The 25,325-nt window shown below is 42.8% G+C and overlaps 2 protein-coding genes across 2 annotated transcripts in view; both read right to left on the reverse strand.

Moving 5' to 3' along the window:
• The window catches only part of CLOCK (clock circadian regulator), a 65,377-nt gene extending 63,877 nt beyond the window's left edge, over positions 1-1,500 (reverse strand). The window contains exon 1 of the mRNA XM_083367901.1: positions 1,286-1,500. The gene's annotated coding sequence lies outside the window, so the exon portion shown is untranslated. The remainder of the gene's footprint in view (positions 1-1,285) is intronic.
• On the reverse strand, positions 877-25,271 carry PDCL2 (phosducin like 2; the record flags this gene model as incomplete). Its single annotated transcript, XM_083368065.1, has 8 exons — positions 877-1,014; positions 1,128-1,553; positions 11,049-11,155; positions 13,555-13,763; positions 15,298-15,441; positions 17,174-17,264; positions 19,987-20,107; positions 25,206-25,271. 8 exons carry the CDS (start codon positions 25,269-25,271, stop codon positions 877-879), a joined length of 1,302 nt encoding a protein of 433 aa, XP_083224191.1.
• Between the last annotated feature and the right edge of the window lie 54 nt (positions 25,272-25,325).

Here is a 25,325-nt window from a genome sequence, read left to right on the forward strand (position 1 = left end):
TCCCTTCCAACTTTATTATTATTATTATTATTATTATTATTATTATTATTATTATTATTATTAATTGTTATTATTATTATCATTATTTATTATTATTTAATATTATTAATAAAATAATAATAATAATAATAATAATAATAATAATAATAATAATAATTTTATTATTTTTTTATTATTTTTATTCCATTTATATCCTGCCCTTCTCCGAAGACTCAGGGCGGTTTACAAGCTTAGCAGTAGCCTTCATTCTATGTATATGCCTGCTTATTAGGGCTTTCGCACACACGCACCCCCAAGCGGCATTATTACAAAGTCAGCTTAATTTATTTATTTATTTATTTTTATTCCATTTATATCCCCCCCTTCTCCGAAGACTCAGGGCGGCTTACAAGCTTAGCAGTAGCCTTCATTCTATGTATATGGCTGCTTATTAGGGCTTTCGCACACACGCACCCCCAAGCGGCATTATTACAAAGTCAGCTTAATTTATTTATTTATTTATTTTTATTCCATTTATATCCCCCCCTTCTCCGAAGACTCAGGGCGGCTTACAAGCTTAGCAGTAGCCTTCATTCTATGTATATGGCTGCTTATTAGGGCTTTCACACACACACCCCAAGCGGCAATTAATAATAATAATAATAATAATAATAATAATAATAATAATAATAATAATAATAATAATAATAATCCCCAGCGCGCCAAGGGAGGGCGAGAGAAGCGAAGCGGCCGGGATCCCCCCTCGCGCTCCTGCGACCAGCCTGGGAAGCGCGGCGGCGGCGGCAGAGCAAGCGGGCCCCCTTAGCAGCCCCAGCCCAGGGAAGAGGCAGGGAAGAAGAAAAGGCTGCCACCACCGCCGCCGGCTTGGGTCTCCCGTTATGAAACCGCGGCGCTGCCCGTCCCCGTCTCGCTGTGGAGCCCAAGCGGCGAGGCCGGGAGTGGCCGGGCCGGGTAGCGAAGGGAAGGGCTCCCCCCAGAGGGCCTGAGCGGCGGACACTGCGGGTCATCTGAGGCCTTCGGAGCGAGCGAGGGAGCGGGCGGGCGGGCGGACGGGCGGGCGGGCGGGGAGGGAGGGGGGCGCCGCCTGAGATCATAGCCCTGCGCCAACCCGCCTGTCAAAAGTTTACCTCAGCCCGCTCGCCGCGCAAACCCGTCCTCCCGCCCTCGCCCTGAGAGGACGAGGATGCTGCGGGTCTTAGAGGGGTGTCGGCGGCGGCGGCAGCTGTTTCGCCCCCCACATCTTGCCCCCCCCACCGGTCCCCTGACCGCGCCTGGGTCTCCTCACTCTGCCTTCCGTTCCTCAGGCCGCGGGGCTGCAGAGCCCAGCCTCCCGCCCTCCACGAGGCGACTTGCCCTCGTTTCCTCAGAAGCAGCAGCGGCAGCAGCAGCGACGACGGCGGCGGCGGCAGAGTCTCCCAGGCCTCAGCAGCAAGCTGCCACTTAACCGCGCATGCGCCACCCTGGCACTTACCGGCAAAACAGTAGCTGCTGCCGCCGCCGCCGCCGCCGCCGCCAAGCCTGGGAAAAGCTTTCCCCCTGGTGCGCGTGCGCTTCTGGCAACCCGCAACGAGAGCGAGCGCGGTCTCCGATCGGGCGAGCCCCCCCCCTTTTTTTCCCCTCCCCCCACTTCCCCCTGAATGTCCCTTGGAAGGCTACTAAGCATGCGCGATGGGCGCATACTCCAAGCCGGGCTGCCGAGGGGTGATTCCCGTTCGTCAGAAGGCGAGTTAAGGACATGGGGTGCCGTGCGCGTGCGCCGCCAAAAAAAAAAAAAGCTCCTTGGAGAGGACCTTTTGCGCAGGCGTCCTAGCCGGGCTCGCCTGACCTCAGATTACCTCGCTGGAACAAGAAGGCTAGGGAGGAGCTGAGGCGAAATAAATAACTAAGGGCGCTGCGAGGAGATCTCGGTGCGCATGCGCGTGATGGAGCGCGGGAAAAAAATGGATTGAATTTATCCCAACGAGGAGCCGCTTTAGCATGTGCGACTATTTGTGCCGGCATGCAGGTGCCTTTTAAAAAGCAGGAGAGCTTCCGTCTGAGGAACGCGCTAAGGTAGGGGTCTCCGACCAACCATGCCTGGCTGGGGAATTCTGGGAGTTGAAGTCCACAAGTCTTAAACTTGCCACTTAAAGAAAGAAGGTGCCTATGGCACCTTGAAACCATAGAGCTCTCAAGAAGGCATCTGGGAGCAGAAAGGGCAAAAAAAAGAAAAAAACGTTCATTTCTCTCTCTCTCTCTCTCAAACTTTACTGCCTAATCGTGAGTCACAGGGTTGTTGTTTTTTTTTGAATTAATAGTTTACATTTTTTAATTAAATCTAATTAAATATTTTTTTTTAAAAAAAATGAAAAGCATTGCTCTAGAACAGGCTTTATTCAACTTTTTGCCGTCACACCTCTTTTTACTGTATAATTTAATTTATAAGGTAAAGGTAAAGGTTCCCCCGCACATGTAACTGCAAACGGTCACCAAATGAACAGTTGTAAGTCGAGGACTATTGGCAGATACAGCCCAATAAAGTAAGGTAAAGGTTCCTCCGCACATGCGTGCTAGTCGTTTCCAACTCTAGGGGCCGGTGCTCATCTCCGTTTCAAAGCTGAAGAGCTAGCGCTTGTCCGAGGACGTCTCCGTGGTCATGTGGCCGGCATGACTAGATGCCAAAGGCGCACGGAACGCTGTTACTTTCCCACCGTAGTGGTCCCTATTTTTCTACTTGCATTTTTACGTGCTTTCGAACTGCTAGGTTGGCAGAAGCTGGGACACGTAACAGACGCTCAACTCTGCTACGCGGCACTCGGGATTTGACCCGCCAAAGTGCCGACCTTCTGATCGACAAGCTCAGCGTCCTAACCCACTGAGCCACCACGTCCCTTTGTAATTTAATTTATACTCCTCCTCTAAAGACCTCCCCTAAAAAACACCAAAACGAACACAAATGAACAGTGGAGAGATGATGCAATGACATTTAGAAAAAGGCGGATTTTTTCATAGCATTGTAACTGAAGAATTCTTCGCATCTCACTGGATACTTGTGTCCCAAGATGGGTACCTCACAGTTTGCGAAACCCTGTTCTAAAATGTTTATTATTCTTTGCATTTTCCTCTTATGAGAATGAACAACACTGAGAAATGAAGCCCCTTCTTCAAACATTTAATCAATTATTTGTGAGAGAGATCTCAGAGTCCTAGTGGACAATCACTTAAATATGAGCCAGCAGTGTGCTGCAGCTGCCAAAAAAGCCAACACAGTGCTAGGCTGCATTAACAGAGGGATAGAATCAAGATCATGTGAAGTACTAATACCACTTTACAATGCCTTGGTAAGGCCATGCCTGGAATACTGCATCCAGTTTTGGTCACCACGATGTAAAAAAGATGTCGAGACTCAACAAAGATGATTGGGGGACTGGAGGCTAAAACATATAGGGAACGGTTGCTGGAATTGGGTATGTCTAGTTTAATGAAGAGAAGGACGAGGGGGGACATGATAGCAGTGTTCCAATATCTCAGGGGCTGCCACAAAGAAGAGGGAGTCAAGCTATTCTCCAAAGCGGCTGAAAGCAGGACAAGAAGCAACGGATGGGAACTAGTCAAGGAGAGAAGCAACCTAGAACTAAGGAGAAACTTCCTGACACTTAGAACAATTAACCAGTGGGACAACCTGCCTCCAGAAGCTGTGAATGCTCCAACACTGGAAGTTTTTAAGAAGAGACAGGCCAACCATTTGTCTGAAATGGTATAGGGTTTTCTGCCTGAGCAGGGGGTTGGACTAGATGACCTCCAGGGTCCCTTCCAACTACTACTACTACTACTACTACTTCTTCTTCTTCTTCTTCTTCTTCTTATTATTATTATTATTATTATTATTATTATTATTATTATTATTATTATTTGCCATCAAGTTGATGCCAACTCAGTGACCACATAGGTAGATTTTCTTCATGATAATCTGTCCCTAACCTGGTCCTTCAGCTCTTCCAATGGTGAGCCCTTCATCACTTGCACAGTGTCCACCCACCTTGCTTGTTGTTCTCTTTCTCACTTGCCTTCCATCTTTCATAGTATTAAAGGCTTTTCCAAGAAGCTAAATCTTTGCATAATGTGTGAAGTATCTTAATTTAAGCCTAGTCATATGTGCCTTGAGTAAGAATTCTGGGTTGAATTGTTTGAGGATCCATTGGTTGATTTTCTTGGCTATCCATCTCAAAGAGTATTCTCTAACACCAAAGTTCATAAATGTCAATACTCTATCCTGCTTTGTCAAACATTAGGATTTGTTTATAGTCTGGAAATAGGTTGGCTAGAATTTACACCTTGGAGAACTTGTGACTATTGCCACATGCATGACTCAATATCATTAAAGCTTGGTTTATTCCTTTTAGTTTGTTTGTTCATAAGTAATATGACACTTGGCTTCCCACATATTTTTTCCCCAAATATATAAACTGTATAAACACATGTTCCAAATTTAAAAATAAACTGGTTCCCTTCATCCTTGCCATTCTGGAAAGTTATGATCCAAATCACCTATAAGTTTCATCATGCTGATTCAATTATAGATTGCTTATTCTATACGGATAGTCCTTGACTTACGACTACAATTAAGCCCAAAATTTCTGTTGCTAAGTGAGGCATTTGTTAAGTGAGTTTTGCCTCATTTTACAATCTTTCTTGCCACAGTTGTTGAGTGAATCACAGCTGTCTGTGAAGTTAATAACCTGGTTGTTAAGTGAATCTGGCTTCCCCATTGACTTTGCTTGTCAGAAGGCTGCAAAAGGTGATCACAAAACCCAAGACACCATAATTGTCATAGATATGAGTCAGTTGCCAAGTGTCTGAATTTTGATCTCATGGGTGGCCACATTGGTCGTAAGTGTGAAAAATGGTCATAAGTCACTTTTTCCAGTGCTGTTGCAACTTCAAACGATCACTAAACAAAACGTTGTATGTCAATGACTACCAGTACTTTTTTGTGACCCATCCAAAGTCAATTAATTGGGGCGGTATAAAAATTTTGCAAATATATAAAGATAGAGGAAAAATAGCTACAGGCAACTCAGACATTGCTTGCGTCTATATTTCATCTAGAGCAGACATGTCAAACACAAGGCCCGGGGGCCGGATCCAGCCCGCGAAGTGGTTTCATGTGGCCCGCGAAGCCATCCTGGAAACAGTGAGGGAACGGCCCCCTCTGCCTTGGCCCTGGCCCAGAGACCCTCCTTCTGCCAGAGACCCCCAGATCTGTCCCACTCCTGCCCAGGCCCCCATAGGCACCCTTGATGCCAACGATGTAGAGCTGGCCACGCCCACCCAGTAGGCCATACACACTCTAGCCACGCCCACTCAGTAGGCCATACCCACCCAGTAGGCCACACCCACCCGGCCCCCTGAGGGCAACCGCAATGCTGATGCGGCCCTCAATGAAATTGAGTTTGACACCCCTGATCTAAAGAAATCCCTTTATTTATATTGGCAAAGAGAAATACTGAAGTTAAGAATTAAAATTAGTATCCTGTATTTTTTTAAAAAAAAATCTTCAGTAATTAGAACAAATGCCACATTTAGTAAACCAAAAAAATCAGACCCAAATGAGGCGAAGGAATTGTAGAGATCTAGTATATTTACAGGTAAGAGACTGTAAATATCCTTAAGGGCCAAATAGGGAAACAACATTTTAAGTCAGTGAAGTTCATTTGTCTGGAGGGTAGAACAAAAATAGCAGGTGAAGTTTCTCACTCTGAGTAAATGCCAAATGTGGTTGTGTTGTCAGGAAAAACTGCAAGTGCTGATTCTAATGAGAGATCCTATGAAACCTAGAAGTAATGCTATTTGTAGAAACGTGAAAATATGGTTTCCTGCAGCCAAATCATTTGCCAAGGAAGATTCATAGAAGTTTTTGGGTTAGCTATATTTTTACCGAAAGGAATAGGTCGGCTTGATGGCAGCTAAGGGTTTTTGTAGCAGAGTCAATGGTTTGTTTTTTAAAAAAATGAACTCATAGTTAACTGGAACCATTTAATGAACCACCCAAGAACTTAATTTTGTTTATTTGCGTGTGGCATTCTTAATGAGAGCTTGCTCCTTTGATGGCTTGCCCTAGGCCTAGCTCCAGTTCTTTGCTTTTGTTTTAATTTTTCTATTTAGCAGAGTAAGTTCTGTATTTCGAACAGAGTCCTATTCAAAAGAAGCAGAATCCCAATCATGTATTTACAGGGGCTAAAGTGCTGTGCCACCTTCAGGTATGCGAATTCAGCAAGGCTTACTTCATGCATAGGATTATGCAGGAGCCCTTCAACACTCAACTGCTTCCCTTTCAAGTGTCAGTGAAATGTTGTTTCCTTACCAAAGGCGTGTCCCCATTTCATTGAGTTTGAATTGCTTATTGGAAATAATGATTCCTTTGAGAAAAAAAGGCTGAAACAACTACGTACAGAGGGAACAGATGCAAGCCTCTGGTTGCATTCAGTATTAATTCGTCCGTATGCCTTTCTGCCATCATAATTCCAGAGCTTTCTGCCATCAGCCAGCATCTTTATTAATAGCTTCAGTGCAATCGGCTTCAATTTTAAATAAGGTCTTTGCTGATTCAAATGGTTAATTGCTTCTTTTGTGAATAGGCATTAGAAGCGATGCTTCATTTCATCCATCGTTCACACAGGGAAAATCATATTGTTTAAAACTGACTCAAATCCTCTGCTGCAATGAAAACTTAGCTCGGCTGTATCCGATTCAGGCAAATTAACGTGTCTTGCGAATGAATGAAAGATACTCCCATGTTACACCACTCCTCCGCGAGCTGCATTGACTTCCAGTTACCCTCCGGGTACGATTCAAGGTGCTGGTAATAAGCTTTAAAGCCCTACATGGCTTAGGCCCGGGGTACTTGCGAGACCACCTGCTGCCATTATCAACCTCCCATCGCCTGGTTCACTCCCACAGAGTCGGCCTCCTCAGGGTGCTGTCGGCCAGGCAATGCCGTCTGGCGACCCCCAGGGGGAGAGCCTTCTCTGTGGGCATGCCGACCCTCTGGAATGAACTGCCTCCGGAGCTGCGGACGGCTCCCGACCTTCGGTCTTTCCGCCATGACCTAAAGACTTGGTTATTCCAACAAGCGGGTCTGGACTATGTTTTTTAAATTTGGCTTTTATTGAGTTAAATTGTCATGTATTATATTATATTTATTGTTTAATTCTTTTTTAAATTTTGTATTCCATCTTTCTTAATTTTTTTGTTGTGAGCCGCCCTGAGTCCTTAGGGAGAAGGGCGGCATATAAATTCAATAAATCTAATCTAATCTATTTTGCCCTTGACTTACGACCAGAACTGTGCCCAAATTTTCCCATTTTACCACCTTTCTTGGCACAGTTGTTAATTTAATCGCTGCAGTTGTTAAATTAGTAACAAAGTTCTTAAGTGAATCTGGCTTCCCCATTGGCACTGCTTGTCAGAAGGTCATCAAAAGTAATCACATGATCCCGGGGCACTGCAACCTTCATAAATATGAACCAGTTGCCACGTGTCTGAATTTTGGTCACTTGACCATGAGGAATGCTGCAATGGTCGTAAGTGTGAAAAAACGGTCATAAGTCAACTTTTAAAGTGCCATTGCAACTTTGAATGGTCACAAAATAAACTGTTGTAAGCTGAGGATTACCTGTCCAAAGAAATCACTAGTGAGATAATTTCACCACACAGGATATCCATTTGCTTATTTAACCATTAGTTCATCAGTCCGCTGTGTGAAGGGAAGCAATGGGTCTCTAGTCCAGAAAGATAGTCCTTCAAAATCGTATCTTAGAATTTAAGATCATGCTCTACATCACGGGTGTCAAACTTGCCACATCACATGGTGTGTCGCGACGTATCGTGTCTTTTTTCGCATTGCGAGAGCTGGGGTAGGCGTGGCCTCCGCATGATGCAGCCTGCGGGCCAGCAGTTTGACCCCACCGCTCTACATGAGGCTATGTTTGAAGAGCATTCAGAAGCTTCAACTGATGGCCCAGGCCAAGGGTAGACAACCTTGGCTCTTTTATGACTCGTGGACTTCAACTCCCAGAAATCCTGAGCCAGCATGGCTGGCTCAGGAATTCTGGGAGTTGAAGTCCACGGGTCATAAAAGAGCCAAGGTTGTCTAACCCTGGCCCAGGCAATCTTTGAGGGCCCCTGCAGTGGTCCATGTTACACCACTGCTCCACAAGTTCCACTGGCCAATTTTGCTTCCAGGTGCAATTGAAGATCACTACCCATAAGCCTCTGCATGGCATGGGTCTAGATTACTTGAGGAACCATCTCATCCCAATGGAACAGGCCTACTCCACCTGGGCCAAGAGGGATGCTACAGATCCTGTTAGTCAAGGAATTCCAGCTGGCGAGGTCCAGGAGAAGAATCACCTCTGCTCTATAATCTAGTCCAGGGGTAGGCAACCTTGGCTCTTCTATGACTCGTGGACTTCAGCTCCCAGAATTCCCGAGTCAGCCATGCTGAGGGGAAAGGGAGAGTTTCCAAGCTGATCCTTGTTGGCTCAGGAATTCTGGGAGTTGAAGTCCACCAGTCATAAAAGAGCCAGCCAGCCTAGCAATGATCTAGTCCCAAAGATGCTTTTTCAAAAGGCAACTGGACTTCCTTTGTTTTTCCTTGAAGATGTTTCACTTCTCATCCAAGAAGCTTCTCTAGTTCTTGACTAATTGGTGGAGAAATGAAGAAGCTTCTTAGATGAGAAGCAAAACGTCTTCAAGAAAAAACAAAGAAAGTCCAGTTGCCTTTTGAAAAAGCACCTTTGGGACAACCATGACCTGGATGACTGAGAATCTCCATAAACATTATATAATCTAATTTGTTCCCTCAGTTATTCTTATGAAATGTTTATTGTACAACTTTATAGAAATGTGTCTGTGAATATATGCCCTGTTATGTTTTTGTTTTGTTTTTAGCTTCCTTTTTTCCCCTTGTATAATTTTTCTATATTCTTTTTTGGGTTTTTTTTTTGTATTTAGTTATTTTTTTAATAAGTGGGGAAAATTGTTCATCGTTCATATATTTGGTTGAGTGCTTCACTATGTAACAGAATTTTGCTCAGCATATGATCAACTTCCCAGTGTTAACAGGCAAAGAAATACCGAAAAAAGCTTTTAATTGGGGCTAAAATGTGCCTAGTTTTTTTGAAGCTATTTGGATGGATAAGAATTTAGTTAATAGACAAGCCAAATCATCTGGCTTAATGTTTATTCTACAGAAATATTTTTCTCAGCGTTGGATACTCTAGGTCAGGGGTAGGCAACCTTGGCTCTTTTAGGACTCGTGGACTTCAACTCCCAGAATTCCTCAGCCAGCATGGGTGGCTCAGGAATTCTGGGAGTTCAAGTCCACGAGTCCTAAAAGAGCCACGGTTGCCTACCCCTGCTCTAGGTATCTGTTTTAATGCTATCGGCTTGGAATGCAAAAGCTATACATTGTTTATTTGTAGATTTGTGGATTTATATTTCACTTTTCCTCCAGGAGTCCAAAGCAGCTTACATAACACGCTTTTCTCTTGTTTTTCCCATAATAAATTGAGAATGTTTTTTCCCGATGCTATCGGTTGAACTGAGAGACCATGGCCATCCTAAAGTCAGCAACTGACTTCCATGAGTGAAGACAGACTAAAACCTGGGGCCATCCACTCCTAGTCAAACAACTTAATAGCACCTTGATGGTGAACTCTTTCTTGCTCTGACCTGAAGACCATTTCTTATGATCAAAAAAAAAAAATCCTCTGAAACAACAATTTACAATTAAATGGAGAAGCAGAGAAGGGAGAAATCAATGAGAAATCCTACATCTCTAGAAGGAGGGAAAAGGACTTGGAGGGACAGGGAACTTTTAATACAAAAAAAGTTCAGAGTATGTAGAGTGTAGACACATATATATGCACCCACATTCTCCAAACTGCATCTTATATCAATACAATTTTTACCTTTCTATTATTTGTTTTAGTTCGTTGAGACCAGTAAATGAGAATGTGTGCAAAAACGCGCCCCCCCGCCATATAATGAGCTGTAGTAGAGTTTACTTAATTAGTTTTATTTCTTTGAATGACAGATGAATCTGTCTGAACGTTTCAGATAAGTGGACCTTCCTTTAGATGTGTTTCCTTTAAAAAAAAAAAAAGTAGTCCTTGGCTGTAATGGAGCTGTAGTGGTCACAAAGCAGGTCATCACGTGACCAGACATATTTCACCACCTCTTCTGCAGCAGTCATTGAAAGAATCACCACGGCTTGTTAAGTGAAACCACAACCGTTAAGTGAACTCATTGTTGGCTCTGGAGTACCTTTGCCCAAAACTGGAAGTAAATGCCTGTTTTTGGCAAAGACATCATGAATTAGGATCATGTGACCATAGAACGGCCTGAAATGCAGTCATGTGACCTTCAGAATTTTGGAACTGAGTTGTAAGTGCCTGCTAGGGCAGGGGTAGGCAACCTCGGCTCTTTTATGACTCATGGACTTCAACTCCCAGAATTCCTGAGTCAGCATAGCTGACTCAGGAATTCTGGGAGTTGAAGTCCATGAGTCATTAAAGAGCCGAGGTGGCCTATTCCTGTCGTAACTTCAAATGGTCATTAAGGGACTACTCATAAGCCGAGGAGTCCCTGTGTGGAGTCCAGGCACCTACTTCTCCTAAAAAGGTCTTGAAGTGTTCATTCTATGATATTTCCGTGTGCCTGTACCAAGATATTTAACCAACTAAGCATTCTGTTTTGGGGAAAAAAGACCTTGGAAAAAGCACCACATCAAGACTTTAAAACAAGAGACTGCCTGTGTTTTTCAAGACTTTGAAATGCAGTTGTTAACAAATGGGCTACACGCTGCTAAACAATCTTATTCGAGTAAACACAGGGATAGTTGTTCATTCAAGAGCAGAATGAGGCTAGACACCAACTTTTGGACTGGAGCAGAAAGCATTTATATCTGAGGGTTGACATTTACAGCAAATGGTGTACCACTGCAAACTAATTTGACCACATAGATACAGCAGCATTTGTCTCTTTGTAGTCTAATTATCATCTACAGAAGTCTTTCTAAGTGAGGACATCATCATGTCCCTAATACCTTTTCGGGGGTTTTCTTCTAAATCTGTTTTTACAGCGCCAAATTCTGCCAACTTCCATTCAAGATCTGAAAACAACAGAACCTTTTCAGAGAAACGGAAAGAGAAACGACAGTAGTACTAATGCAGGTAAGCTTTTATCACTGGTTACGCACACGTTCATGCAGATGTTATCATTTCTCACATCCGATGGAACCTAGCATGGAATTCATAAGGTTGCTTGTCTGGATCTGGAAGTCCCACAGGATCTTAGGTAAAGGTTCCCCCGCACATGCGTGCTAATTGTTTCCGACTCTAGGAGCCGGTTTAGGGGCTCATCTGCGTTTCAAAGCTGAAGAGCCAGCGCTTGTCCGAGGACGTCTCCGTGGTCATGTGGCCGGTATGACTAGACGCCAAAGGCGCACGGAGCGCTGTTCCCTTCCCACCGTAGTGGTCCCTATTTTTCTACTTGCATATTTACGGGCTTTCGAACTGCTAGGTTGGCAGAAGCTGGGACGAGTAACAGGCGCTCACTCTGTTACGCGGCACTCGGGATTCGACCCGCCAAACTGCCGACCTTCTGATCGACAAGCTCAGCGTCCTAACCCACTGAGCCACCGCGTCCCTCACAGTATCTTAGCCCTGTGGAAATAGATTCATAGGGCTGGAAGGGACCTTGGAGGCCTTCCAATCAATCTCGCTGCTTATGGCAGGAGTCCTTACCATCCCAGACAAATAAATGCCCTATTTTTTTTCTTGAAAAACTCCAGTTTAAACATCCACAACCCTGGGAGGGAAGTGTTCCATTGGTTAATTGTTCTCACTGTTCCAAATAGGACCTCTCTTTAATTTATTTATTTATTTATTTATTTATTTATTTATTTATTTATTTATTTATTTAATTTTTATACCGCCCTTCTCCTGAAGGACTCAGGGTCGGTGTACAGGGCAATACAATAAAATACAATATATAAAAATTAAAAGAAATATTAAATACAACAGCCCAATTCAATAGATTAATACAAAGCGTTAAAATACCCCTAAACCCATCAGACCAGGCCGGCTTGTTCAAATAAATATGTTTTTAGGTCACGTCGGAAGGAGCGAAGGTCGGAAGCCGTCCGGAGCTCCACCGGTAAACGGTTCCAAAGGTCTGGCGCGCCCACAGAGAATGCCCTCCCCCTGGGGGCCGCCAGTCGACACTCTGACCGACGGCACCCTAATGAGGCCCTCTCTGTGGGAGCGCACTGGACGAAGGGAAGTTGATGCCAGCAGCAGGTGCTCCCGTAAGTAACCCGGACCCATGCCATTTAGGGCTTAATGAGCTTCCACCCACTGCTTCTTGTCCTGCCCTCAAGTGCTTTGGAGAATAAGTTGACCCGTCCTCATCTCTGTACTGGAAGACAGCTATCCTGTCATCCCTATCCTTCTCTTTGGTAGGCTAGACCCGGGGTAGGCAACCTTGGCTCTTTTATGACTCGTGGACTTCAACTCCCAGAATTCCTGAGCCAGCATGGCTCAGCTCGGAAACCTCTCCCTTTCCCCTCAGCATGGCTGGCTCAGGAGTTCTGGGAGTTGAAGTCCACGAGTCGTCAAAGAGCCAAGGTTGCCTACCCCTGGTACTAAGAGCTTAAATGCACCTTATGTTTGTTAGATTTATTACTATATATTTATTTCACCTTTTTACACACAACACAGCGTGCGGACGTACCTATTTCTCCTGCCTCTTATTTTCCTCAACAGCAACCTTGTGAGGTAGAATGGAGTGAGAGACCGGGACTGGCCCAGAGTCACCCAGCCAGCTTTTGTGCACCAGGGGGGCCTCAAATTTGCAATCTCCTGGTTCAGCCCCTTAGCCACAACAAGTAGTCCTTGACTTAGAACAGTTCATTTAGTGACCCTTCAAAGTTACAATGGCACTGTAAAAAAGGGGTTTAGGGCCATTTTTCACACGACCTTTGCAGCCTCCCCATGGTCATGTGGCAGCTGACTCATATTTACAACGGTTGCAGTCTCTCAGAATCAGCTGATCCCCTTTTGCGACCTCCCGACAAGCAAAGTCAATGGGGAAACCAGATTCACTTAACAACCGGGTTATTACTAATTGTAGAGATTCACTTAAGAACTGTTGCAAGAAAGGCTGTAAAATGACACAAGATCCACTTAACAAATGTCTCACTTAACAACAGAAATTTTGGGCTTAATTGTGGTCGTAAGTCGAGGACTACTTCTACGGGTACTCACTGTTTATGTATATTCCACTGTTCCTCCAGGACTTCAAAGCAACTTTACATTTATCCCCACAACAGCAACTCTAGTTATTAAGTGAAACTGACAGAGATTGGCTTGCCCCAACTCACCCAGTGAGCTTCTGTGACTATGAGTCGACTTGAACCCAGGTTTCTGTTTAACCACTACATCACATTGACTCTCTTTGTATAATCCTCTAATTCACCAATTTGTTTAAATATATCTATAAATATATTACCTTCTACCGTAAGTGCTGTTCCGCCAAACTCCATAACTCCAATTAACTTGCCTTCAATTTTACCATCTTTATAGACAAATATTGTAGGCAAGCAATTATCATGATAATTTTCAATACAGCTCTTGGCGACGGCTGTCACAAACTTAGTTTCTGGAAATTTTATGGCCAGTAGGCTGAGGTGTCTGTTAACCAATGCACACATTGGAATACTAAAAGAGGAGGAAAAGAATTTGATTATTAATCTCCAACAGAAATATGTAACAATAATCTTTGTTATGATGAATCTGAAAATACCAGATTATTAGAAACTCTTGTCAATTGCTTGTAAATCCATGTATGCAGTTTATAAATGTTTCAGTCTGATTTCAGATGTCTTTTTGCTTTTTAGCAATAGCCATTAGCCTTATATACCACTTCACAGTGTTTTACAGCCCTCTCTAAGCGGTTTACAGAGTCAGCATCTTGCCCCCAGCAATCTGGGACCGCATTTTACTAACCTCGGAAGGATGGAAGTCTGAGTCAACCTTAAGCTGCTGGATCGAACGTCTGGCTGTGGGCAGAGTTAGCCTGCAATACTGCATTCTAACCACTACTCCATCACGGCTCTTAACAGGCACATTATAGTCCATTCAAAATGGATTGCTTTGCACTAGGCTGGGATTTTATTGAGTTGTGATGTGGCATGCAGTGCTTTAACGAAACTAAGATGGCAGTGCCTGGATCAGCTGTGGTTGCATTGGCTCTCGAAGGTGAAAAACGTTTGGAGGGATATAAGGGATGTAGGCCACATGATTGGGAAGGTTTTAATGTGTTTGAGCAACGTGGTGGGACTAAGCTAACATACGACCAACAATCTTTGCTGGTACGGCGAGGTTTTAGCTGTTTCGGAACTGTTGGTGAGACCGTTAAAAGTCATTTGCGCTGTTTGAAATTGTTCTGCCACAGCGATGGATTCTAATGCAGTACATTTGCACAGACATTATTTTATAAATGTGAAAGATCTATACCAGGGGTAGGCAACATTGGTTCTTTTATGACTCGTGGACTTCAACTCCCAGAGCCAGCATGGCTTAGCTTAGAAACCTCTCCTTTTCCCCTCAGCATGGCTGGCTCAGGAATTCTGGGAGTTGAAGTCCATGAGTCATAAAAGAGCCAAGGTTGCCTACCCCTGCCATAGAAACTAAATTGGATGTTCTAAAACTTGAGCTGGCCACGAACAAGGAGCGTATATCGGAGGTGGTGGCTCTTTGACAGCTGTATGCAACGAAATTTCATTTTGAGGTATGCCGATTGGTGTACATTCAAAGTGACAATAAATTTGTCTATATACAGAAATAGTTTTCTCCGAAACTATTTCCTCCAGTTAGAAACTGCTCCAGTGTTTCTCCAATGACACACAGCGACTTTTCTTTCAGGTAACTTGCATTGGACTGTTTGAATTGAATTGCACCCAATGTTATATCAGTGACCCTGTAATGCAGAATCCTCCATCACTCTCTTCCCTTTATAAACATCTCTATGAAGCCTAGATCTTCTTAGGAATTTCCTCCACCTCTCCAGATAAGATTTGGAGATGCACTAGAAAGTGAAATTGGGAGAAAAGGGAATGAGTGTGTCCCGTCACTGCATGCCTTTCTATTAGCAGAACGGCATCCGGGTGTGAAAAGACTTACCGTATTTACAGTATAAAATGTTCTCACACACACACACACACACACACACACACACACCCCTCTCTCTTACCTTGTGTTATACAGATGGATGACAACCCAGACATCCTTTGGCGCATTTGTGACTTCCCGCACATATTGATCCCCAGAAATTTCTTTCAGTTCTCCAAATTTTTGTCTGTTTTGTAGAGCTTTTAATTCTGCTAAACGTTGTTTCCTAATTTAAGGGAAAGCTTTCGTTATCATAAAGGTAAAGGTAAAGGTTCCCCCGCACATACGTGCTAGTCGTTTCCGACTCTAGGGGCCAGTGCTCATCTCCGTTTCAAAGCCAAAGAGCCAGCACTTGTCCGAGGACGTCTCCGTGGTCATGTGGCCGGCATGACTAGACGCCAGAGGCGTACGGAGCGCTGTTACCTTCCCACCATAGTGGTCCCTATTTTTCTAGTTGCATTTTTACGTGCTTTCGAACTGCTAGGTTGGCAGAAGCTGGGACGCGTAACAGGCGCTCACTCTGTTATGCGGCACTCGGGATTCGACCCGCCAAACTGCCGACCTTCTGATCAACAAACTCAGCGTCCTAACCCACTGAGCTACCGCGTTATCATAACCGTTAGCAAAAGTGGGAAGAGAGAGGCGGTGAAAATACAGGAGGGAGGGTATCACACCCGTTCCTTAGAGATTTTCAGAAGTGAAGATTGTAAACGGTGGGACTGCAAGAGAGTTCAAAAAGAGTGCAGTGATTGAACCATATAGGGGAGAGATGGGGAAACCGAATCTGTTGCCTGGGCAACATGTAGCCTATCCATTCCTTTTCCGGTCCTTTCTAGTCCAGTCCCACAAGTCCTTCCAAACAGTACCGAGTGGAGAAAAACACTTTTTCAGTTCAAGAGGGGTTGGTTTTAAATAATAAACTCTGCCCATTAAAGGAGCCTTTTCAAAAGGCAACTGGACTTGGTTTTTCCTTGAAGATGTTTCACTTCTGATCCAAGAAGCTTTTATGGTTCTGCTCATCCCTGTTTCTTGGAGGAGATACGAAACGTCCTCAAGGGAAAAAAAAAACAAAGAAAGTCCAGTTGCCTTTTATCCTTCTGATAAAATAAGATATTTGTTTCCTAAGGGGGTGTGCGTGCTGCTTTTAGGGCAAAACCCATGTCCTAAATATCCGCATCCCCATTTTCCTTAAAGCTTTCTTACACTACTCTAGAACGAGTTAAACATTTTGGCCTGACCGTTTTGATGACAATGTGATTTTAGTGAACACACCCCGTGACTCTTTTTTAGCCAATTTGGAAACAAAACAAAACAAAAAACGTGATCCAGCCAGTTGTTCATGTCTGTTATAAGGGATTATCTGTCTTTGAAAGTTTGCATGTGAGAACTTCCTGCATTTTTTTAAATTGCATGAATAACAAAAACAGATGTAAAATGTATAAGAATAAGAATGTATGCAGTTGCATTCTAAAATGAAAGGGAAATTAATATAACTTAAATCTAAGTTGCAGCCCCATAGGGTTTCTTTCAGATTTGATATATGCATGATTATGTGCAAGAAAAATTTCTAGTCCCTTGACTTTTTTTTACTAGACGGATTATACTAAGGATAAATAAAACTTCCCCTGAGTAACTTCGTAGAAGTTTGGTAAACTCAAAAGATGTGATGCACGCAGTATAGAAAGAGGACACACTCAGGTTAAGAGTACTCAAGAGAACAGTAGTTTTCACTAAATTTGAACAAACAGATACATTATTTAAATAAGGATTTGGTGAAAAATGATTTTTTTTAAAGTAGGAGCTGTAGATGGCGCCAGTTGTTTGGATATTAGTCTAAGAACTATTCTTCCATATAACATTTAAAACTTGAGGTGATGAGGGTGATATGTTTATTGATAGGGAAATATCTATTCCCCCACACTGGAAACTTTGCATCTGTGCCTTAGAATTTGAGATACCTGTACATTTCAACAGCTTTTAACTCGTCCTCATCAAAATCATCTTCCGCTTCTTTCAGTTGCTTCAGATTCATTTTTTCATAAGGTTTCACTAGAAAAAGGAAGGGAGAGAAACAGTGATTTTAATCTAACCAACAGCTAGAAGAAAATGCCCCCGTTAAAATATTGTCTGGGAAAGAAGTGGATAATAAATCAAATCTTTCCCCCCCCCTTGAGATTCAAAAGGAAAATTGGATAAATCCATGCCAAAGATCTCCCCTTTAAATCTCATTTCAGAAGTGACTTATGAAATGGCCTCTGCAGGTGAAATTGCTATTTTTCCAGCTTTGAATCTCAGTTCTCTTCGGTGAAATGTGGAGATGCTAGTCAATTCAATGAAGTCCTGAGGTGAAATGGCCCATGGTTGAAAGGCTGCGTGGTGGAGGAATGTTGGGCTATGTATGAGAAGCTTTAGATTCAAAAGTTCTCCCTCTCAAAGGTTCATTGTCCTATTGGGGACATTACCTCTCCTTTATTATCTACATCAGGGGTCTTCAAACTTGGCAACTTTAAGACTTGTGGACTTCAACTCCCAGAATTCCTCAGCCATCCATGCTGAGGGGAAAGGGAGAGGTTTGAATGTCAGAAGGAAAGAGCACTGTTTGCACTTCTTTGCGGAAGTCGAGGAAAAAACTCATTGAATATAGAGCAGAATGAAAAGATCCATGCTTCTTATTTACAATTTATTTTGAAACAATAATCAATGAATAATCAATGTTACTGAAGATAGTTTAAAGTACTGGAAGAGAATATCGATTACATGTGCATAGAAATAAAAGCAATGTTTATCATTTAACAACTGTGTTACTAACTTCACAGCTACAGTGATTCACTTAGCAACTGTGGCAAGAAAGGTTGTAAAATGGGGCCAAATTCACAGTAACTTTCTCACTTAGCAACATTAATTTTGGCCTTGATTGTGGTGGTGGTAATAATAATAATAATAATAATAATAATAATAAGAAGAAGAAGAAGAAGAAGAAGAAGAAGAAGAAGAAGAAGAAGAAGAAGAAGAAGAAGAAGAAGAAGAAGAAGAAGAAGTCTTTATTGATTAGCTCTTGGGCCATATCAAAGTGAAAAGTTACTAAAATTTGATAAAAACAATTTAAAATGGAATTAGAATAAAATACAATTTAAAATGAAATGAGAATAAAATACAATCTAAAATTAAATTGTAATAGTGTACAATAATTTAAGATATAGATAAAATATGATAAATTTATATTTTGGAGTCACTCTTGTAATCTACCCCAATCAGTCCCACAGATTGTGGTTCTAAGTTGAAGACTACCCATATTTGGAAACGATGCAGTTGCATGTTTAAAAAAGAGGTGGGTCTTTGTTTGCATGCCGCCATTTTGTCTTTATTTACCTCCTCCCGATGCATTTGCAACTGTATAAAGATGTTGCAGTTCCCTCCCACACAGTCTGAAGCACCTTTTGAAGATCCCAATAGGTTCCCATTTTTCCACCTCTACCTTTTTGTTAAATTGTTTGGTCCAATTTGAATATTTCCAATTGGAATATCCCCCTCCCCTTTGCATGAAACAAGGATATCAGGAAAGAAGGGAGAAGACTGATGCAGAACCTTTTCAGTAAATGGCAATCTTCTCATCGATATTTTAAGTAAATATCGATGACCTGCAAAGGCTGATTTCCCTCATGTGGCCTTCCAAGTATTTCTGTTCTGTGCTACCCTCCTTATTCTAAAAGTAGGGATCAACTCTCGTTGAAATCCAGGAAGGGAGAGGAAATGAAGCTGAAACCTTGGGGCCCCAAAATGAAATTCTCAGCGGGACCCTGAAAGGTGCAAAACACAGATGTTGAATTCTCAGGCAGAAGAAAAAGCATGCTGGGTCTGGATGGCAAAACTAGATAGCCACTAGGACAGGGGTCCCCAACCCCCAGTCCGTGGACCAGTACCGGGCCGCAGCATGCCAGCAACTGGGCCGCACAAACAAGCAAAGCCCCATCCGTGAGATGCAGTCAGCACACAAATCCACGGACCCTCCGGTCCGCAGAAAAAGCTCTCTCCACGGAACCGGTCCCTGGTGCCCCAAAAGGTTGGGGACCTCTGCACTAGGTGATAGCCAAGAGCTGGAATGATCTCTTTGCTGCCAACTAGTGGCTATGCCGATCTGTGCGGCTGAGCTATGGCTTAGTCCAGGGATAGGCAACCTTGGCTCTTTTACGACTCGTGGACTTCAACTCCCAGAATTCCTGAGCCAGCCATGCTGAGGGGAAAGGGAGAGGTTTCCAAGCTGAGCCATGCTGGCTCAGGAATTCTGAGAGTTGAAGTCCACAAGTTGTAAAAGAGCCAAGGTTGCCTACCCCTGGCTTAGTCTCTCTCTCCTGGTTTCTACACAAGCAGGAAGGTTGATAGGAGAGAGAAAAAAGGAAGAGGATAACTACCAAAGTTTTCTAGGGAAGTGACTTTGGAGGGCAGTAGAAGAGGAGGGGGTAAGAGCCAGGGTAACAGTTCTTAGTTACATATCTGGCCGCCAAAAATCTGAAGATTGCTAACCATGACCGGAAAGAAATAAAAAAGAATCATGTTGTGGACATGTTAATTTTTGGAGTTCTGATATGGAAGCCCTACTTAAGGTGATCATGTTGGTGAAAAGTGTTAGGGAACAGGTGGGAACAGGTGTGGGGCCCAAAGCACAGCTTTTTGAAGAGATTCTGTATTATCTACATACCACATCTACATACCCGGTTTGCTACAGAGGTGAGAGGAGGTTAATTCCAATAACTGATGAAAGCCAGGCCCTTACCTTCCGCTTCCTTTTGTAAACGTAAAACCATTTCCTCAATTTCATCCTTAACCTCCTCTTTTGGAGGCAGAATCCCAAAATCTCTTAATACGTCGTTCCATTCTGTATCTTCATTTGGATCCTTTGGAAAGAGAGGTCCCAGATGTCACTAAGTTACAGCATGCAATCCTCTGACTTGGAACCTACTTCAGCAACAGAAGTTTTTAAAATCTCTTCCTCTTCGTCAGAACCCTTTCAAAGATCCAAGGTCCTTAACTCAGAAGGCCAGGAATTAATTGCCACATTCTATTTTATAACCAACAGCCTGGCCTTCTCTTCTCCATTCACCTCCTCTCCTTAGAACAAGGGTAGGCAACCTTGGCTCTTTTATGACTCGTGGACTTCAACTCCCAGAATTCCTCAGCCAGCTATGCTGAGGGGAAAGGGAAAGGTTTCCAACCATGCTGGCTCAGGAATTTTGGGAGTTGAAGTCCACAAGTCATAAAAGAGCCAAGGTTGCCTACCCCTGGCCTAGTCTGCTTTATGACTCGTGGACTTCAACTCCCAGAATTCCTCAGCCAGGCACGCTGAGGGAAAAGGTAGAGGTTTCCATGCTGAGCCAGGCTGGCTCAGGAATTCTGGGCGTTGAAGTCCACCAGTCATAAAAGAGCCAAGGTTGCCTACCCCTGCGCCTAGAGATTCTCTGGAGAATTTTAAGGTGAAAGAAGTTAACCTTTCCCCCCACCAAATAAGACAGCTGCCCAACAGGAGGTGCAGTGGCCCAGTGGCTTAATGATGCTGGAGATAGTCTCAGTTCCAGCGGTTCAAGCCCTAGCACTGCATGACGGGGTGAGCTTCTGTCACCCGGCTCAGCTTCTATCCACCTAACAGTTCAAAAGCATGTTCTGTGCAAGTAGATAGATAGGTACCACTTCCGTGGGGAGATGAGCTGGTTCTGAACCTTCCCACTTGCAACACCTGTTTGCGAGGCCTTGGGTGATGCTGCGGGAAGAGCCACTTGTCTTTCTCTCTGGGTGCGAACCCAGTGTGAGAAGTCACCCCCCCCGAGAAGGAAATATTAAAAGGGCAGAAAAATATATTTCCTGAAAGGTTCTTAAAGAGGCAGAAAAGCATGCCTCTTAATAGCCCCAAGCCTCCCTCTCCCAAGCAGAAACCAGCGCTGCAAAATTGCAGATGATAAATCTTGTCAGAAAGATTGGAGTCAGGAAACTGGGATTAGGAAGAACAATCCCTAGAATCAACCCCCAAAATCTAAGAGTCATCAGCCTCAGCCCCAGGGAAGCAGGATATGACCCTTGGGACATAATAGGATTAACCCACCACCATCAGAATACCAGAAAGGCACACCCAGACTCCGGTCACAATACGTGACACAGGAAATACAAAGCCTCAAACAGGAACAGGAAACAACCTCGAGAGCCCCAGAGGGTATAAAAACCCACTCCCTACATGTGCTCTCTCTCTCTCTTTTCTTCCAGAGTCATCTTTCTGTCTGGCTCTCCTCTTCAATAAACTGCAACCTTCTTTCTAAAGCAGTCGCCATGTTGTTTATTCCCGGCTTGGACTGAACCACGATGAAGACTTTTCCTTCAACACCAGCTTGCCCTCCTGTGCGCACCTTGGGAAGCACGCAAGGCAAACTACTACTCTGCAATAGCATTGTGGTCTCGTGGCTACTGTTACAACAATGCCATACTCCTAATAATAACTGTCGAGCAAGCTCTCCTACAAAAGATGACAACAGGAACAGGGATACGAAAACTGATTTTTTGCTATCCAGATAAGAGTTGATGAGTAGATGAAAGCAGCATTTTGTCCCAAAAGTCTTTGGGTGGTGTTTTTTTTTTGTTGTTGTTCATTAGACACTTTTCTGCTTCTGTCCTACAGAAAATGGACTTCCTTTGTTGATTTATACTTCTAAATTTGATTTGAAATCTGTTTAGAAACTTCAATTTGTCAATCAATACTGGGATCACTCTGTCTACGTACTTAGATATTGATTACATATATTTTCCAGATGTGTTTCAAGGCATTGTTCTTAACTTTCTAAAGCAGGAGTAGACAAAATGGTGTCCATAGGCGTCAGTATCCTGGTAAACATCACAGGTTGAGTCTTTTAGACTCTCAAATCAATTTTCTTACAACTCTTGAATCCTAAAATATTTTCCCCAAAGGATAGTGAGTCATTGGAGCACCAAGGGAATAGATTTGGTTCACGATACCGTAAATATAATAAAAGGACCTGAACTTTGGCTAACCTATCCTGTTATTCGTGTAATGTAAATTATTTAATCTTCCTTGTTGATTTCTCAGAGTATTCCATGCATGGACTACTTTAAAAGATATTCTTAATCTAAGTTGCTACTAAAAGAATACAGATCAACTCAGTATATATCAAAGCATTAATTGTATTGAAAGCTAAACAAAGATTTAAAGTTGGGCAAGACACAGCAGGTCTTTGGTGCAGAGCAGGATTTTTCAATCTTGGCAACTTTAAGGTGCATGGACTTCAACCCCCAGAATTCCCCAGCCAGCCAGCTGGTTTTATAAAGATAAATAAGGCTATTATTATTGGTAAAAGATCATTGTAATAATAGGTGCATTTGTCTGAGGTACAATTTTAAACTTATTGTAGATTATGTTAACTGTCACCCATTCCGGAATCTGGAATCTATATCTTAACTGTCACCCATTCCGGAATCTGGAATCTATAATTTTTAGAAAAGACAGAAGATCTCTAACTGAATTTTCAATGTTCTCAACAAAGCTGGATTTCCAACACGGAGGTGTTCAGAGCTAACAAAACGATGATATTTTTGTAATATAAATTAAATGCCCTAAATCTATGTATATATTTTAAGACTCATGAGGAATGTTCAGAGACAAAATATACCATCATTTAAAAATTTTGTAATTGCTCAAAGGACTGTAGTGTTGCTCAGTTCCAGAAGTGTTTATCAGTTATGGCGGATGTAGAATGTATGACATATTTTCAACATAGGATGCTCATCGTGTCTCATTTTTCATTTTACTAAAGTTAAACCATTGGAATTAAGAAACAGGCTTGCAGATAAACTCGAACCTGGGTGTCTGTTTTTCAAACACTAATTATTGGTTCAGTCACTGTCTGCTTCGTTCTTCATATATATTTTCTGCTTGCCTTTTCAGAGCTTGAAGCAGCTTTTTCACAATATTATGGCATCCTGATCATCACTGGGAAATTAATAATAATAGTAATAATAATAATAATAATAATAATAATAATAATAATAATAATAATAATAATAATAAAGTTGGAAGGAACCTTGGAGGTCATCTAGGCCAACCCCCTGTTCAGGCAGGAAACCCTATACCATTTCAGACAAATGGCTGTCCAGTCTCTTCTTGAAAACTTCCAGTTTTGGAGCATTCACAACTTCTGGAGGCAGGTTGTTCCACTGATTAATTGTTCTAACTGTCAGGAAGTTTCTCCTTAGTTCTAGGTTGCTTCTCTCCTTGACTAGTTTCCATCCGTTGCTTCTTGTCCTGCCTTCAGGTGCTTTGGAGAATAGCTTGACTCCCTCTTCTTTGGGGCAGCCCTTGAGATATTGGAACACTGCTATCATGTCCCCCCTCGTCCTTCTCTTCATTAAACTAGACATACCCAATTCCAGCAACCGTTCCCTATATGTTTTAGCCTTTAGTCTCCTAATCATCTTTGTTGCCCTTCTCTGCACTCTTTCTAGAGTCTCAACATCTTTTTTACATCGTGATGTCCAAAACTGGATGCCGTATTCCAAGTGTGGCCTTACCAAGGGATTATAAAGCGATATTAACACTTCACATGATCTTGATTCTATCTCTCTTGTTAATTGCCTTCTCCATCTAAAGCTGTGTTTTTCAAACTTTCAACTTTAATTTGGGTGATTGGGGAATCCTGGGAGTTGTGAGGTCCATCCACGCATCGTAAATTTGACAAGTTCGAAAGACACAGATGTAAACTGGCATATGCCAGAACAGTTTTTTCCCTTCCTACTACTTTTTTTTCCAGAGGAGTTCATGCATCAAACAAATCTGTGGTTCTTTAATTTCGGTTTTGATAGCAAATACCATGAATGCAGCTCATACAATACACGAAGTTATCAAGCATGGCTAACAAACTCACCATGGCTGGATTCATGCATCACTATAAGTCAAAGATAAATTAACCATATTAAGCGTACATGCAATATTTGTCTTTAATGAATCTCTGCCTTTAGGCAGCACATAGTAGGTAAGTCGGTCTTGTTATAATTCAGTACACCTTTGGAACCCTAATAATGTTTGCTTTGATTTTTAGTTCTAGAACTACTGCAGAGTTTGTTCACATCACTGGGTGCATTTACCATTGTGCAGTGCAATTTTAAATTACAGCTGATAGATTTTGCTGCTTAATAGTCTCACTCTTCTCTTCTCCCAGGCAGTAACATTTCAGTGCAGTTTCCTTTCCCAATCTACATGTAACAATCCTTTAGTAGCAAGTTCCAATGAGCTTAACCTGGGACAAAGCAAGCAAAAGAGCAGCAAAGATGATCAGGGGACTGGAGGCTAAAACATATGCAGAATGGTTGCTGGTATTGGGTATGTCTAGTCTAATGAAGAGAAGGACGAGGGGGGACATGATACCAGTGCTCCAATATCTCAGGGGTTGCTGCAAAGAAGAGGGAGTCAAGCTATTCTCCAAAGCACCTGAAGGAAAGACAAGTAGCAACGGATGGAAACTAACCAAAGATAGAACGAACCTAGAATTAAGGAGAAACTTCCTGAAAATTAGAACAATTAATCAGTGGAACACCTTGTCTCCATTAGTTGTGAATGCTCCAACACTGGAAATTTCTAAGAAGAGATTGGACAACCATTTGTCTGAACTAGTATAGGGTTTCCTGCCTGAACATGGGGTTGGACTAGAAGACCTCCAAGGTTCCTTCCAAGTCTATTATTCTGTATTCTGTAAGACTTCACGTCCTGCTCAATTTGCATTGGGAACCGTCTGGAAATAAAGCACTTTTCCAGTCCCATTTTAATTTCATTTAACTGCTCCCTGAAGAGGTAGGATGAATATATTTGGTATAGCAGACATACTATGTTGCCCTTGCTCTGACCTGCATGGTGTGTAGGAGCTGCAAAGTTGATATCCTGACACTAGCTCTGATGCCACCAACTTACATCTCGTTGGGCTTTCAACTGAATAACCAACCCACCAACTGCTTTGGAATGTGGGAGGAGCCGGTAGAAGGTCCATAGCAGTGGATTCCTGCCTTGGGCATGTCTTCCAAGCTACATTACAACTTTTCCACGATTCTGTGAATTCTGAAAGACCT

Source organism: Vipera ursinii (assembly GCF_947247035.1).
Source record: "Vipera ursinii genome assembly, chromosome: 7".
Lineage (NCBI taxonomy): Eukaryota > Metazoa > Chordata > Lepidosauria > Squamata > Viperidae > Vipera > Vipera ursinii.